Source organism: Caenorhabditis remanei, chromosome III (genome assembly GCF_010183535.1).
Source record: "Caenorhabditis remanei strain PX506 chromosome III, whole genome shotgun sequence".
Lineage (NCBI taxonomy): Eukaryota > Metazoa > Nematoda > Chromadorea > Rhabditida > Rhabditidae > Caenorhabditis > Caenorhabditis remanei.
This window is the reverse complement of record NC_071330.1, coordinates 17,218,795-17,236,782: the sequence shown is the minus strand read 5'-3', so window position 1 is coordinate 17,236,782 and position 17,988 is coordinate 17,218,795. Positions and strand designations below refer to the sequence as shown.

At 35.7% G+C, this 17,988-nt stretch overlaps 1 protein-coding gene across 1 annotated transcript; it reads left to right on the top strand.

Annotated features, from left to right (window-relative positions):
• Positions 1 to 4,452: 4,452 nt before the first annotated feature.
• GCK72_011797 (uncharacterized protein) lies at positions 4,453 to 5,379 on the top strand (the record flags this gene model as incomplete). The annotated part of the gene is made up of 3 exons (XM_053728680.1): positions 4,453 to 4,680; positions 5,049 to 5,175; positions 5,225 to 5,379. The coding sequence occupies 3 exons, from the start codon at positions 4,453 to 4,455 to the stop codon at positions 5,377 to 5,379; spliced, it is 510 nt and encodes a 169-aa protein (XP_053588257.1).
• Positions 5,380 to 17,988: the final 12,609 nt, after the last annotated feature.

The following is a 17,988-nucleotide window of genomic DNA, read 5'->3' as shown; positions in this document are numbered from 1 at the left end:
CAGTTTGAAATACGGGTTTCTCCAATGTGATGTTCAGGGTGGTTCTTCGGAATTATCCTGTTCTCTAAACGTGAGTGCCTGTGACTAAATTAACTTGTGTAGTTCGGTATTAATTAGATACTCTGCCAATAGTTTACAGTTTGAAATACGGGTTTCTCCAATGTGATGTTCAGGGTGGTTCTTCGGAATTATCCTGTTCTCTAACCGTGAGTGCCTGTGACTAAATTCACTTGTGTAGTTCGGTATTAATTAGATAGTAAGTCAATAAAATACATTTTGAAATACGGGTTTCTCCAATGTGATGTTTAGGGTGGTTCTTCGGAATTATCCTGTTCTCTAACCGTGAGTGCCTGTGACTAAATTCACTTGTGTAGTTCGGTATTAATTAGATACTCTGCCAATAGTTTACATTTTGAAACACGGGTTTCTCCAATGTGATGTTCAGGGTGGTTCTTCGGAATTATCCTGTTCTTTAACCGTGAGTGCCTGTGACTAAATTCACTTGTGTAGTTCGGTATTAATTAGATAGTAAGTCAATAAAATACAGTTTGAAATACGGGTTTCTCCAATGTGATGTTCAGGGTGGTTCTTCGGAATTATCCTGTTCTTTAACCGTGAGTGCCTGTGACTAAATTAACTTGTGTAGTTCGGTATTAATTAGATACTCTGCCAATAGTTTACATTTTGAAACACGGGTTTCTCCAATGTGATGTTCAGGGTGGTTCTTCGGAATTATCCTGTTCTCTAACCGTGAGTGCCTGTGACTAAATTCACTTGTGTAGTTCGGTATTAATTAGATAGTAAGTCAATAAAATACATTTTGAAACACGGGTTTCTCCAATGTGATGTTCAGGGTGGTTCTTCGGAATTATCCTGTTCTCTAACCGTGAGTGCCTGTGACTAAATTCACTTGTGTAGTTCGGTATTAATTAGATAGTAAGTCAATAAAATACATTTTGAAATACGGGTTTCTCCAATGTGATGTTCAGGGTGGTTCTTCGGAATTATCCTGTTCTCTAACCGTGAGTGCCTGTGACTAAATTCACTTGTGTAGTTCGGTATTAATTAGATAGTAAGTCAATAAAATACATTTTGAAATACGGGTTTCTCCAATGTGATGTTCAGGGTGGTTCTTCGGAATTATCCTGTTCTCTAACCGTGAGTGCCTGTGACTAAATTCACTTGTGTAGTTCGGTATTAATTAGATAGTAAGTCAATAAAATACATTTTGAAACACGGGTTTCTCCAATGTGATGTTCAGGGTGGTTCTTCGGAATTATCCTGTTCTCTAACCGTGAGTGCCTGTGACTAAATTCACTTGTGTAGTTCGGTATCAATTAGATACTCTGCCAATAGTTTACATTTTGAAACACGGGTTTCTCCAATGTGATGTTCAGGGTGGTTCTTCGGAATTATCCTGTTTTCTAACCGTGAGTGCCTGTGACTAAATTCACTTGTGTAGTTCGGTATTAATTAGATAGTAAGTCAATAAAATACATTTTGAAACACGGGTTTCTCCAATGTGATGTTCAGGGTGGTTCTTCGGAATTATCCTGTTCTCTAACCGTGAGTGCCTGTGACTAAATTCACTTGTGTAGTTCGGTATTAATTAGATAGTAAGTCAATAAAATACATTTTGAAACACGGGTTTCTCCAATGTGATGTTCAGGGTGGTTCTTCGGAATTATCCTGTTCTCTAACCGTGAGTGCCTGTGACTAAATTCACTTGTGTAGTTCGGTATTAATTAGATAGTAAGTCAATAAAATACATTTTGAAACACGGGTTTCTCCAATGTGATGTTCAGGGTGGTTCTTCGGAATTATCCTGTTTTCCAACCGTGAGTGCCTGTGACTAAATTCACTTGTGTAGTTCGGTATTAATTAGATAGTAAGTCAATAAAATACATTTTGAAACACGGGTTTCTCCAATGTGATGTTCAGGGTGGTTCTTCGGAATTATCCTGTTCTCTAAACGTGAGTGCCTGTGACTAAATTCACTTGTGTAGTTCGGTATTAATTAGATAGTAAGTCAATAAAATACATTTTGAAACACGGGTTTCTCCAATGTGATGTTCAGGGTGGTTCTTCGGAATTATCCTGTTCTCTAACCGTGAGTGCCTGTGACTAAATTCACTTGTGTAGTTCGGTATCAATTAGATAGTAAGTCAATAAAATACATTTTGAAACACGGGTTTCTCCAATGTGATGTTCAGGGTGGTTCTTCGGAATTATCCTGTTCTCTGACCGTGAGTGCCTGTGACTAAATTCACTTGTGTAGTTCGGTATTAATTAGATAGTAAGTCAATAAAATACATTTTGAAACACGGGTTTCTCCAATGTGATGTTCAGGGTGGTTCTTCGGAATTATCCTGTTCTCTAACCGTGAGTGCCTGTGACTAAATTCACTTGTGTAGTTCGGTATTAATTAGATAGTAAGTCAATAAAATACATTTTGAAACACGGGTTTCTCCAATGTTATGTTCAGGGTGGTTCTTCGGAATTATCCTGTTCTCTGACCGTGAGTGCCTGTGACTAAATTCACTTGTGTAGTTCGGTATTAATTAGATAGTAAGTCAATAAAATACATTTTGAAACACGGGTTTCTCCAATGTGATGTTCAGGGTGGTTCTTCGGAATTATCCTGTTCTCTAACCGTGAGTGCCTGTGACTAAATTCACTTGTGTAGTTCGGTATTAATTAGATAGTAAGTCAATAAAATACATTTTGAAACACGGGTTTCTCCAATGTGATGTTCAGGGTGGTTCTTCGGAATTATCCTGTTCTCTGACCGTGAGTGCCTGTGACTAAATTCACTTGTGTAGTTCGGTATTAATTAGATAGTAAGTCAATAAAATACATTTTGAAACACGGGTTTCTCCAATGTGATGTTCAGGGTGGTTCTTCGGAATTATCCTGTTCTCTAACCGTGAGTGCCTGTGACTAAATTCACTTGTGTAGTTCGGTATTAATTAGATAGTAAGTCAATAAAATACATTTTGAAACACGGGTTTCTCCAATGTGATGTTCAGGGTGGTTCTTCGGAATTATCCTGTTCTCTAACCGTGAGTGCCTGTGACTAAATTCACTTGTGTAGTTCGGTATTAATTAGATAGTAAGTCAATAAAATACATTTTGAAACACGGGTTTCTCCAATGTGATGTTCAGGGTGGTTCTTCGGAATTATCCTGTTCTCTGACCGTGAGTGCCTGTGACTAAATTCACTTGTGTAGTTCGGTATTAATTAGATAGTAAGTCAATAAAATACATTTTGAAACACGGGTTTCTCCAATGTGATGTTCAGGGTGGTTCTTCGGAATTATCCTGTTCTCTGACCGTGAGTGCCTGTGACTAAATTCACTTGTGTAGTTCGGTATTAATTAGATAGTAAGTCAATAAAATACATTTTGAAACACGGGTTTCTCCAATGTGATGTTCAGGGTGGTTCTTCGGAATTATCCTGTTCTCTAACCGTGAGTGCCTGTGACTAAATTCACTTGTGTAGTTCGGTATCAATTAGATAGTAAGTCAATAAAATACATTTTGAAACACGGGTTTCTCCAATGTGATGTTCAGGGTGGTTCTTCGGAATTATCCTGTTCTCTAACCGTGAGTGCCTGTGACTAAATTCACTTGTGTAGTTCGGTATTAATTAGATAGTAAGTCAATAAAATACATTTTGAAACACGGGTTTCTCCAATGTGATGTTCAGGGTGGTTCTTCGGAATTATCCTGTTCTCTGACCGTGAGTGCCTGTGACTAAATTCACTTGTGTAGTTCGGTATTAATTAGATAGTAAGTCAATAAAATACATTTTGAAACACGGGTTTCTCCAATGTGATGTTCAGGGTGGTTCTTCGGAATTATCCTGTTCTCTAACCGTGAGTGCCTGTGACTAAATTCACTTGTGTAGTTCGGTATTAATTAGATAGTAAGTCAATAAAATACATTTTGAAACACGGGTTTCTCCAATGTGATGTTCAGGGTGGTTCTTCGGAATTATCCTGTTCTCTAACCGTGAGTGCCTGTGACTAAATTCACTTGTGTAGTTCGGTATCAATTAGATAGTAAGTCAATAAAATACATTTTGAAACACGGGTTTCTCCAATGTGATGTTCAGGGTGGTTCTTCGGAATTATCCTGTTCTCTAACCGTGAGTGCCTGTGACTAAATTCACTTGTGTAGTTCGGTATCAATTAGATAGTAAGTCAATAAAATACATTTTGAAACACGGGTTTCTCCAATGTGATGTTCAGGGTGGTTCTTCGGAATTATCCTGTTCTCTAACCGTGAGTGCCTGTGACTAAATTCACTTGTGTAACTTTTCAAAACGGAACCAAAACCTGTTGTCTCAATAAACACTGGGAATTTTCAATGGATGTCTATAAACAAAGAGCATCAATATTTCAATCATAAAAAACGGAATTGAGATGGAGAAGTGGAAAAAACTGAGACATGGTGTCTTATCGTCTTCTTTCAGTTCTTTTTATTCTAACAATCGGATTAATCGGAGTCACAGGAGGTGAGAACTTGTCGTTGGCTTCATTGATTTCTATTTCAGAAAATCAAGAAGAAATTCCTTGTGAAGATGAGTCAACACCATCTAACAACAATGGAAAAGAAACGACAGTCACAACAACAACTACTGTTCCAAAGACTACAACCATACGGCCGTGTGGAAAAGTTAATGCTCCTGTAACACCTTACCGAAGAAAGCATAGTTGTCAAGGCCGGGCCGGCCCGGTAGAAAATTTTCAAGGCCCGGCCCGGCCCGAAGGCCCGGCTTCAAAAAATGACCCTTTTTTTTCCTAATTTTTTTTCGAAATTTTTTCAATTTTTTATCGAAAATGTGACCATTTTTTACTATTTTTCAGATTTTCTTCTAATTCTGAAAAATTTTTTTCAGATTTTCTTCTAATTCCGGGCCCTGATTTCGCCGACAAGGCCCGGGCCGGGCCGGGCTTTGACAACTATGGAAGAAAGAATGGATACTGGTGTTCAATGGTAGGATATTTTAATTTTCTTACTCTCGAACGTGTATTTTATTTTAGATGTTTGTATACGGCGCAAACAGTACTAATATCTATGAATACGACAATGCTTTTTTCGACTGTAATCTTAATAATTTGGTTTTGGGCAGTTTGGAAACGGACAAGGAAAAAGCTGCATATATTAAGTGTAAACCCGTCAGATCAATATTCTACCTTACAACTCTTGTGATTTTCAGTGGTCGAAGAAACGGTTCTCTATGACCTCACAGCGCTCTGGGTAGCAGCGAGTCTCAACACAACTGATCAGAAATACTATTGGGACGATGGGCATGCAGTTGGACTTTTGGATCCCCAACCGACAGTTGTTGACCCCAATGGTCGTGTTGCTTGATTTCTGAATAAGAATTCAAGTGTACCTGGTTACGGAGATTATAGAGTTGTTGCAAAATCTGGTCGTGGAACTCCAAAAGTGAACGCTAATTTGTGTGGTGCCCCTGGAATACAGTTTTAACTAAAATCTTTCTTTGATTTTCATGGAATAAACAATATTCATTGTATTTTTTTTGAATTCTTTTAAATATTGAATTATATAATTGTTATTCATAGAAAATACGCGATATGATTGTATGAGCTGCTGATTCTACTTGACCTCTTACAGTGCGGTCAAAAAGTTTATTAATTTTAGCTGTTTTCAGCTGAAAATAGGCGGACCGGGCATTAACAATTATGCAGATCGGCATAATTTTTTTTTCGAAGTAACATACAGTACTGGCCATAGAATGCGGCACTTAGAGCTTTCAGTTGGAGATTATCGAATTTTTGAGTGTGAAATGGCTTTCCTGAGAGTACAATACATATATATTGTTTATGGAGTGTATATATAGATCACAAGTAGAGCTTCATTTTTGTAGTTGGCAACATTTTCGCTCAGGCACATCCTACTAATCAATGAAGCTCTTCCAAAAAGTTGACAATTTTCAGCCGAAAACGGCAAGTATCGCATTTTTTATGGGTAGAACTGTATTTCAGAACAAAATAGTGCGATTTTGAACGGTTTACTGACTCGGTTTACGGTTGCAGAAATTCATTGCAGATGAGAGAAACGTGTTGTTCCTTTAATTTCAATACTGTCTTTCTGGGTGTCACTGAACGGTATTGGGCGCTGTGGATTTAGTTACTATTAGACTTGTCAAAAATCGGACAATCATATGTCTCAAGAAACACTGGAAAGTTTTTATCGGTGTCTATAACCAACGAGAATCAATATTCCGAGTATAAAAAGAGTGAAATTGAGATGGAGAAGTGAAAACAACTGAGACATGGTGTCTTATCGTCTTTTTCTAGTTCTTTTTATTCTAACAATCGGATTCATCCAAGTCACAGGAGGTGAAAACTTATAGTTAGCAAATAATCCGTCTCCCAAATCATAACCACCCGAATAAAAACTTACCGTATCAGAACTGCATTTTTCTAATGATACCTAGTTTCAAGAAGCACCAACCCATTCCTCTCATCTGTAATGAATTTCTGCAACCCCCCGACCCCTCGTTTTATTCCGCAAATCGAGAATTTTTTATGGGTTGTGGTTTATATATAAAAGAGAATGTTTTATTGTAAACGATAAGGAAAAGGGTTACAAAAATTTGCGATGTTGATTTACGAGCTGATGTATTTACAGAGTCACAAGTGAAGAAATACCAAAAAATTGAGGTGTAGATTTTCGAAAGCTCTGTGTAGATTTACGGAGTTTCGTGTCGATTCACTGAATTTGTTTCTAGATTTACGGTACTTTCCTTCAATGTATGTAGCTTTTACGAGATTTACGGGATTTTCAAGATTAATTGATAACTTACGGTGCCTAATAGCAATTTTATAGATTTAGGTTTGTAAAATACAAAAATTCTTCCAACTAGTCGTAATCAGGGAATGCAAAATGCTCACAATATCTATTCTTTCCAGAGAGAAATGACCGGAAAAAAACGCGTCAACGTTACCCCAGACAAAAATTTTAGAGAGATCCATCTAAAAGCATGTAATCCATAAATTTCCATTCAAAATAAAATTTGAAAATGTTCCGGAAAATGTGTTAAACAAGAGGAACAAATAACTTGAGTTTTCTCCCCTCTTCCAGTTTTTTTGGGATTTCTTTGATTCCCAAAAGACCTCAGAATTGTTAAAGAGAAGGATGTGTTGTTTTTTTTCTGTTTTCAGTACATATTTAATCGTTGTTTTTTAGATGTGTTGTTAGCATGTTAACATGTTGAAATATTGAAATAACAATTGGAAGGAAGAGGGGGATTAGGAAAAGGAGGAAGGAGAATATGGAATGGATGATAAATGATGTAGATTATGTTAAAGGAAGTATACTTTGGAGGAGCCAGGAATTTGAGGAAAAACCCGGAAAAATAAAAATAGGAAGATACTTTATTTGCTGGCACGGATTTTGGGAGTGAGTGCGAAAAATTTAGCGGGAATTTCAAAAAAATGCTTATTTAAAAAATTTAATCATACGCGACAAAACTGAACGTCACGTCTCGGAAAAATTAAAATCTGTTCGTTGTGAAAAAATCATTGTAAGATATTACTGACATCAGAAGGGAAAGCAACAGGAACAAACCAAACATTGAGTCAAGGAGAAAAGAGTAATAGAGTGAATGGATGTCTCTCATAAATCGAATCAAATATCCATCTGACCACTGCGAGGAAATTGAAATTATCTAATTGGGGAACATGAAAAGGAGAATTGACTTTTGGTTGTAGGAGGATGATCTGAAAATTTAAGTGATCTCGCTGAAAATAAAATTCGATTTAAAAAATTGCATGAAACTTCTCACAATTGAAGTCTTCAAAGTGTCTTCTTTCAAAAGAATAAAGAATTTGGTCCTTTCGAGTCCGTAGATTTCGAATCTGAATTAAAGTTCAGCTAAATCCTTCTGTGAGCCGAGTTATAACCCGTCAAGGTTTTCCGATGGTTAAGTTTTTCCGCGTGATTCCGAAATGACTACCCAAACAGTTATGGAAAATTACAGAAATGAACAAAGACATGCTGAACTTTCAATAAACAAGATATCTGCCACTAAGAACAAAAGTTTTTGCGTACCTGGCTTAAAACTCATTATTATGAACTGAAACGTATACCGCAATGTAGATCTCGGCGAGTTCTATCTCACTGAGATACTACGAATCGGGTGACTATTCATTATTGAGCCACAGGCCGGGAAAAAGTGCCAAACACGCAAGAATTATCAAAAAAGCCATTCTAGCCCGGCCCGAGGCACATTGAGGGATAGTCATCCGGCCCATAGTAGGTCACGGACATAGAAAGCGGTACGGTACCGGACACAAAAATTGTATGATTGAAACGACCAAATTTTCAAACTGCATCACGTTGTTTATATATGTCAATTTATATAGATATTAAACACTGATCTCAAATTTTATAGTGAGCATCTTTTTTGTACGTCCACTCCCCTGTGTTCCGCTACAAATCTGATTCCCAGCCAATCTCTTCCCCCTTCTTTGAGTCAGAACTTGATGACGTGTCTATTCAGTTTTTTGGACCTCCTCATCTTCCTGAATACCTCATTAAAGGTTTTAACGAGACGAGTCACTCCGCTCTACTCCATTCAAATATATACCTATTCAAAATTAAGTGTCAATTGGAGGAAAGGGAAGTGAAGTGCTGTGCTCATCTTTTTGTGCTATTGAGTTTTTCTATCTGGTCAAAGATTTCTTCATTTTTTTCGTTTTTGAGAGAAATATGTATTATCCGCCCTTCTCAAGGTGTCCTTCCCCTCGCGGACCCTTCACAATCGAATCATTGATGTGGAAGGAATCAAAATGTATTTCCCTTTCTATTCTTCAGGAAAGGGAATATGAATTTGAGGAAGGAAGAAGAAGAAAAAGTCAAAAGTCGATTTTTTAGTTTCATTTTTTATATATGTATACCCTGTTCTGGATTAAAATTGTTAAAAGTTTTCTACTAGCTTGGAACAGTTCTTACAGCTGCGCTCAATTTCTCCGAGTCTTTCAATTTCGCACATAATTTTCTTTGGTTTCGGTAGAGCGCGGTTGTAAGAATTTTGTCGTGCTAATATATACAACGTTTTCTAAAAATCCAAACATCTATTTGTACCTTTTTGGAGTCCTAGAGTTCAAAAATTTTCAAAAACAGATTCCAAACTATACATGTTTCACATATTACCTCCAGATGACTTCTTCTGGAGTCACTTGTCTAGACAGAGTATACTCCCTCTGGGGGTGCATGGCTACGATTATTTTTATTAGTAGATATTACCTTATTAGTTTTTTCCAGAGAATTCTGACTTCTAAGATATATCTCTCCGTTCTGCACAGTTTTTCTTTGAAACCAGTTTTGGATTACGCTGAAAAGATTTTAGTAGCATCTGGAACGTAAGTCATGAATCTAACCAAATAATTCTTTTATTTAGCGGTCAAATAATTCTAGACCAGTTTATTTGAATATGCGCAGTGTCTGACTAGTTTTTATAATTTCCTTCTTGCGTTAACTGTAGTCTGCAATCCAAATGTGTGAGTGTCCTTTCAAACCACTATTATTGTTAAATTCATGACGAGTCGAGTTGAACTTTTTCTATAAATTTGACTGAGGATTCCAAAACTGCAAGATAAATCAGCCAAATGATCACATGGGCCGAGTTGTGAACCGTCAAACTTTTACTACACTATTCGGTATAATAGCTTTTTAATAGTGAAAGTTTGACGGCTCGTAACTCGGTCCACGTAAACATTTGGCTGATTTATCTTGCAGTTTTGGAATCAACAGGGTCAAAAGTACCTATGGTCAAATTTAAATAAAAAAGTGTAACTTGACTCGTCACGAACATCCCTTCTTTAAAAATCTACAGCAGTATCAAATTGTTTAACCGAGACTAAAAAGCGAATTTAGGTTAACTGTCAGATTTGTCAGAATTCAATACCTCCCAGGAGACAGTTCCCCACATTCTGGAACGTATCTTCCATATATATTATTATTATTATTATTATTATTATTATTCCTTTTTTATCCAAAAAATCGTATAGTTCTTTTTTTTCGTAGTTGGTATGTATGTACCTGATAAATAATTAGAACGGGTCTTAAAAATATATGGTTGTTTTTCATCACTATAGCTCCCTGGAGATTTTGTACCTGTTCAGTGGGCGGAACGCCTCAGATTTGGTATAAATATTCTATAAATATTCGGCTCTGCTTATAACAATAACAATAAGCAGGACCATCTATACCGTAATCCGTTTTATGATACGTAAATCGACACCTAGTTTAATACGTTTCATTTTATCTGACTATCTATTCTTCTGATATTCCGGATGTCCTAGAACCTTTCTATGTGTCCAGATGTCTTTCTAGTCTCAGCTTCCCCATCTGAAATCCAAAATTTCAAAATTTGAGACATTCTGAAAATAGGCAAATGAGGAGGAGGGTTTATTGTTGTTATCCTCCATATTTTATAATAATTATACCCTTTTTCCCTATAATTTCAAATTCTAGAAGTTTTCTTCAAACATTTCTTTTTTCTTCTTCTAAACTTATCCATCCCCCTCTCTCAAGAGAGATCATAAAACAAGTTGTAGAGGTCTCGTAGGGACAAAATTCAATTTCTACTCGTGTCGTCGAATAACGGAGAAGAGAAGGAGCACTTTCTAATCAGAAGAAGGTGGGGTCCTTCTCGAAATTCTTTTTTGATTTTTACACGACTACATTTCTCAACTATTTCTATCTCTTCTTTTCTTCCTGAACTTTCCTTTTTACTCATATCAAGCGTGCCTTTGGCGCGTTCATAGACAAACGTGTGTGTTGATATTTGGCTGGCGTGTCGTGAGCGCGTTTTTCAAAATCAAGATAGCTCTTCAAGTTTTTAAGATAACTAATCTGATATTGGAAGCTAAAAATTTAAAAAAAAATGAACAGTTATGTTCCAGTTTTTAATTTTCGCCAAAAAATTCAATTTTTCTGAAAAAAAAATTTAAATTTGAATTTTGACGCCAACTTCCCGTTTTAATGCCGGAGAGAGAGCGGCGCAAACATTTCGACACTCTAGCTTCTCTGCGTCTCTCAACTTGCTTACCCCTCTAAAATAAATGTAGAAAGGTAAGGATCAGCTTTACTCAAAATTGGTTGTTCCACAATTTTCTAGAAGATTCTGATTTTTTTCTCGGAAATCCGGATGCACCGACACACTGAAAGGCATTGATGTTTTTCTTCGGGATGCTAGGGGTAGCTAAGAACTGGTACGAATTAGAACTGGTACGAACAAGAACCGCAGGGATAAAACTCGGGCGGTTCTTACTCGGGCGTTCTTATTCGGGCGGTTCTAACTAGGACGGTTCTAACCCGGGCGGTTCTTACTCGGGCCAGTCCATTCTCCACCTCAATTCCAAAGTCTCTCGTCCATATGACCCGTCAAAAAACTACAAAATAGGCATCTCCGGAGAAAATAAATGTACTTTGTGTGAGAAGTGCACAAAAACAAAATTGTCTCTTCTTCATCCCTCCCTTTTTCTTGTTTATTCAATTTTATGTGTTCGGTTTCTTCTTCTCCTTTTCCTATCCGGATTTTATTTTGAATCTCTCTCTTTTTTTCATATTGAAATAATTTGAACCGGAAAAGAGAAAAAGAAGATTTAGTGGAAAACCAATTTCTAAAAATTCGGTTCTAAATATAATGAAACTAGAAAGGTTTTTAGTTTTCGTGATTTTGCTTATGCAAGTTGTTTTCTAAATTAGATTAGAGTTATGCAATATCATATAGAAATACGGCAGCATGATTTGTTTATTAGTTTTTGGATTCGGGTTTCTGAATTCGGGTTTTTTGACTCGTTTTAGCCGTGATACTTCTAAAACAGGATTGAGCGGAATTCCATCTCACGCCTTCCGCTTTCCACCAATTTTTTTAAATGTTGAATTATTGAAATTTGTAAAAAAAAAGTTGAGTAATTTCCTTCAAGATAAGTGGTATTTTTGAAATCATAGACCTGAAAACCTGTTTGCAGTAGACTATAAGAAAAATCTGATTTAATTGCCTATTCAATTGTCATAATTAGTTAATTACCTATTTTAATTACTTCTATGTATTTTCAAGATCCTTAACCTATGTTCAACCCCCATTTCATTCTAGAACAATCAGAAAATACTACTAAACCTTTATTCTAAATTACAGCCTCCGACAATACAAATGTCATATCGAAATGTCGGTTGAGGTTTTCAAAAGTTTACTATGCACAACCTGACCCAATAAGCTTTTAGACAATTTGTAACCACCGCTCGTTCTTGAAAAAAAAAGTCAATACTCGACTTATTTTGGTCAGTTGCGGCCACAATCTGTGTCATCCTTCTGAAGCTGTCAATTTTGTTTTCTCTTTTTTTCGAAAACAGTTTTTGTACTCCAAAATAACCAAGTTCATAAGGTTCCGTGCAAACAAACATACCTTTATCACCACCTATTCATTCTCTCTTCTATTCACAATCAACATATTTCCAAAAAGTTCAAAAACCATCCGTCATAATGCCACCATGACCCTGAATTATTGATGAAAAATAAGAAATAAATCTGATCTAATCGGTTTCTGGAACACCTAGTGGAGCGGTGTTCCTTATTAGAACACACATAGGTCTTCATTCTAAGTAGTTATAGGATTAGGATTAGGCTTAACGACACGGCACTTCCTGATTTATTACTACTCTTTTTTGTATATGGAATTCTCAAGAATATGAATTTTCTAGTAAAATTTCTTGTAAGAAACTACCTATTTTCCAAGTACGCCACCTTCTTGGTTGTCGTGAAATATTCATATGTTTTTCTTTATTTTGCTAGCAGAACTAGTTTTTAATCAAAAACTTACTCATTCATTTTTCAAGTGAGAAGGTGATAGAATTCTTTGATTCTTGGTGCTTTATCTACATGGAAGTCATTTTTTATTCAAAATGTTTTTTTTGAGGAGGGAAGTTGAGTTTTTGGAGATTTAGGTTCTCGTGGTCACTGGCATACTTGAACTTATAGTTTTTGGAGCAATCCCAATTTTTCAAGTATATCTATAATGCCAGACAGACCCGAAATACAAAGTCTCAAAATTCAAACAGAGACCGGGGTCCGGCCGTTACGGGCTCTGGCGCTCCACTAGACATTGGCGGCAAATTGAAATGTTTAATTTTTCAATTCGCTGTTTTACTGTAGCATTTTGATACGCAGCTTAATCGACCACTTTTTGTGACAATTTATGTCAGTTTTCCCGCATTTTTGGACAGTTTTTCGACCGTCGCAAGGACTTTTGAGATCAATTCTACCTAAAAATTATTAAAATTTCTAAATATTTAGAACATCGCATTAAAAATTTCGCTGACTTCAAGGGAGCGTGGATGGTTTTAGTACTGTCCCAGTGCGCCCATGAGTTTTCTCAGGAAAAAGAATTATTTATACTAGAATCAACGGTATAAGCAGACTCGGTTTTCCTAAGCAGATCTATATTCCGATTTTCCTTCTGTGCTTCCTTAAGGAAACCCGTTTTTAGCAGACCACCTTACTAGAGAAGACCATGTAGTCAGGTTGGAGTTCTAGGACATGACCTATACCATTGGAAAGCTGAGAGAATGCTAATTTCGAATATATACAGTAGCGATCATAGGTGAGTACACCTGCATACTTTCATATGTATCTCAGCTGAAATATCCGTTTTGCATAAACTTTTTTTTCAAAGATAGCTGAAACAGTCAGCAATACGAAAATCAGTTTTTTGAAATAGTTCCAATTCTGATTTTTTTTGATAATCGATTTTTCCTGATCGTGATTTGAAAATTCGAAAAAAACTTTTTATTTTTCACTTGGAGTTATTGAGTTTTTAATGTCAAAATGTTGGAAAACACTCAAATAAACAAAAAATTATGTTGAATTGGCATTCTACTTTCTGAGCATCGTGCCACAGCTCCAGAAGTCAAAAGTAGTGTCCTCGGAAAAGTCATCATAACTCATCAAAAAATGCTCCAAATTAGTCGAAAAATGTACCAAAAGATGTGTCTTGAGATTTTCTACAAGCCAACTTCAAAAAATTACATTTTAAGGAAAAAATAATTTTTCTAATTTTTTTCACTCAAAAATTTTTTATTCCCATTTTTTTCCTAATTTTCGATATTTTCTGGCTAAAAAACAAAGAAAGAATGCAGAAATGTGTTTGATTATGCGTGAAAAAACGCTTTGTATCCAGTTTGTGAGAGGTATGTTCGTTTTGTAGCCAGAAACTATCGAAAATTAGGAAAAAATGGGAATAAAAAATTTTTGAGTGAAAAAAATTAGAAAAATTATTTTTTCTAAAAATGTAATTTTTTAATGTTTTTTTGTAGAAAAGCTCAAGACACATTTTTTGGTACTTGTTTCGACTAATTTGAACATTTTTTGATGAGTTATGGTTGTTTTACCGAGGGTGCTACTTTTGACTTCTGGAGCTGTGGCACGATGCTCAGAAGGTAGAATGTTGATTCAACATAATTTTTTGTTTATTTGAGTGTTTTCCAACATTTTGACATCAAAACCTCAATAACTCCAAGAGAAAGATAAAAAGTTTTTTTTTGAATTTTCAAATCACGATCAGGAAAAATCGATTATCAAAAAAAATTCGAATTGGAAAAAAAAAAAACTGATTTTCGTATTGCTGATTGTTTCAGCTATCTTTGAAAAAAAAGTTTGTGCAAAACGGTGTTATTTCAGCTGAGATACATATGAAAGTATGCAGGTGTACTCACCTATGATCGCTACTGTATTCAGTTTTTGCCCTCGAGGTCTGGTGATCGAGAAAAATGAGGTCAAAGTTGTGAAAATGCCAAATTTGGCGAAGAAATATTTGCAATTTTTACAATTTTCGCGAGTTAAAAAGGTAATAATTCTCTATTTTACCAAATTTTGACTCCGATTTTCTCAAACACCAGGCTTCGAGTGCAAAAACTGAATACATATTCGAAATCAGCGTTTTCTTAGCTGTTTAATGGTATATGCCACGTCCCTTGACTTCAAACGGACGCCATGACCTTTGGACAGAAAGAGCGCTTAGGTCATAAGCAGAACAAACATTTTTTAGTCTAGCAGCCCCAATCTTGGTTATTTTGTATTATTTCTTTTTTGTCGTATCAGAAAATCTTTTGTATTCTCCAACAACCAATACAATTTTTCCTTTCTTCGACACTCTATCTGATGACGTTCAAAACTTCAAAAACCTAGAAGACGTCCCCCCTCTCCTGAGTCCACAATTCTTCCTCTCTCTCTTTCTTTTTCCATTTTTTTTTGTTCAGTGGAGTCATCGGAAGGCACTCTCTTACTCTCATATACTCTACTGATCTTGATTTACGACCTGATTTGAGGAAGATTTTCCATTCTTTCTTCTCTTTTTAGGTTCCTTCTTCTTTTTTTCTTTTCTTCGGAAGCACTTTTTCGGGAAGTTTTGGTCTTTGATATTTAGGAATAAAATTGGTCATTTAATAAAAAAGAACTTTTAAAGATAGTGAAAGGATTAAAAATTCAACTTTTGAGTAACCAGGTGGTCTAGGGTCTAAAATGAAATTTTGGGAATATTGTCCGTGTTTTTTTTATATTTTTGTGTATCATTTTGATTTAATTGTTATCAGTTTTGAAAAAAATCTATATAAATTTCATGTGGTTTTTCCATACTTGCAACGGCCCGAAGGTGAATGAAAATTTGAAATATTCTGAATTTTATCCGAAAACGTCGAATTTTTGACTATGCTTCAAAATTCAATCAGAAACTAGTTACGCATCAAAAATAAAAAATTTTGATGTAAAATTTCCAAAAAAATTCAAAAAAAATTTGGTTAAGAAGTAGGTACCTTTTCTTGAAGCAGCCGAACCTTGAAAAATTGCAAGGATAGATTTTTGTGCCTGATAATTTTGAGGTGACTGTAATTATCTACATATTGGTTCCAAGACACTAATTAACTGGTAATTTCCTAAAAATCCCAAAAACTTCGTTCGGATAATGAAGTCAGTCGAAAAAAACTGCATTGTTTAACATTTATACTAACTCTCACCAAGAATTCTTGATTCATGGATTAAGTTGACTATCTTTATCCCATGTTTTATCAAAAACATAATTTTCCCGCTTTTCTATCCGTTCTCATGTCAAATGCATAGTTTGAAATGAGTCAAGCTCATCCCACGCATCACAGAGACCGCCCTTTTTAGTTTAATCTGCAAGAACCAAATTTATTAAAATTGCTGACCAATAAAACGGTTCTCAGACTCAAAATATGTCAGAAAAGTCTAAACCAAGTCTTAGCCTTGTGCCTGATCAGATGTCTAAAATCACATCCGTGAAATTAGATTACCCTTTGTTCTTTTGTCTGTTGTCTGGTAGTGACCAGAACTCTTTGAAAAATTTGAACTCCTACGTATTGGCTACTAGTCTTGAGAGAAATTTCCAGAATCTGTAGTTCTAATGGTTCTAATACGGAGGCCCTGACAATTAGATACCAATTGGATACCCAATTACTCTTCAACCAAATCTCCATTTTCAATTTCAAAACCTGACTTATTTTCACATATTTTCCTCCTTCCCATGTTCATCCAAATCCCAGAAAAGAGTCACGACCAGCAGCAAATAAATCTGTCATCTCCTTCTTCTTCTTCTTCTAAAAAGAAAATAAAAGAAAATTGTTGTTCCAGCAGCCTGAGAGAGTCGTCTAGTCACTCCCTCCCCTCTACGAGCCTTTTTTTGTGTAGTGTCTTCATGGGGGAAGATATGAACAATTTGGTAGTGTGTATGTGTATGTACAAGATACAATGAGGGACACAGGGAGGGGACCCCTTCTATTTTATTCACTTCTTCTGTTTTTCTCAGATTTTTTTGTGTTGTATTGTTCAGTGTGAGGGTGATGACTAACTAGTAAGAATTTAGATTTCTAGGTTTTTTTAGTCTACGGGCTGCAAACTTATGATAGCATTGGAAAGCTCTGAACCATAGTCCTGAAAACATAAATTTACAGTTATATCAACTTGTAAAGGTCTAGAAAATGACAGTTACACTGACAATAAGATACACTGACAATTTTCCCCTTTTACACTAACATTTTCTACAGTGCCCATTTTTAATGTTACAGTGACCAATTTTGCAAAAGTATGTGTCTGCTTATCACCTATTACGCCCTTTCCATATCGAAAACCATAAATATTTTCTGATCCCACTGCACTCTTTCTATCTTGTCGTTTTTATATATTTTTCGTCTCTGATCATCAAAATTTTGTATATGCAAAAGTCCAATATTTTTGTATCTTTCTTTTTGCATTTTTCTGTTTTGACACGTACTATTTCTTTCTTTTTGACTCATTCTACTTTCATTCTTATTTGGCATCTATTTTGTACATATTGCATCGAGTTGTACTTTCAGATGACGTAGGCGCACATTTGACGCTTTAATCGCTCAGAACCATAAACAGTAAGAATAACCATATTGAATAATCCTACAGGTTTATAATCTTTTTTTTTTTAATTTTCGATGTTAACCCGAAAACTTTTCGCAGAAGGAACATTTTTCAAAAGGTTGTTTAAAACGGTACCGCGGTTTCGCAGGCTTCGTTATAATACCTTTTTTTGTTTCTCTGGCATATTTAAAGTCTGTAAACATGCCAAACAACTGAAGAAATCGGCTCATTATACTTTCGAGTCCGTAGATTCCGAATTTGAAATGAAATTCTGCTAAATCATTCTGTGAACCGAGTAATGACCCGTCAAACTTTATAAAATTTTAAATCAGTTCCGGAGAAAAAGTCTTCTACATACATGACCTTGTGTTTCACAAAAATCCGATTATTTTACCAAAAAACCAGCCAATCCTTCTTAGAAAATTGTTTTCATTTGTCTTATTATTATTAAGAATCTTCTTTTAGGCACCATGGGTGTCCTCCTGCTCCCCCTTCCCTGTCTATGTCATATCGGAACGGATATCCCCCCTCCTAAAACCAGATTA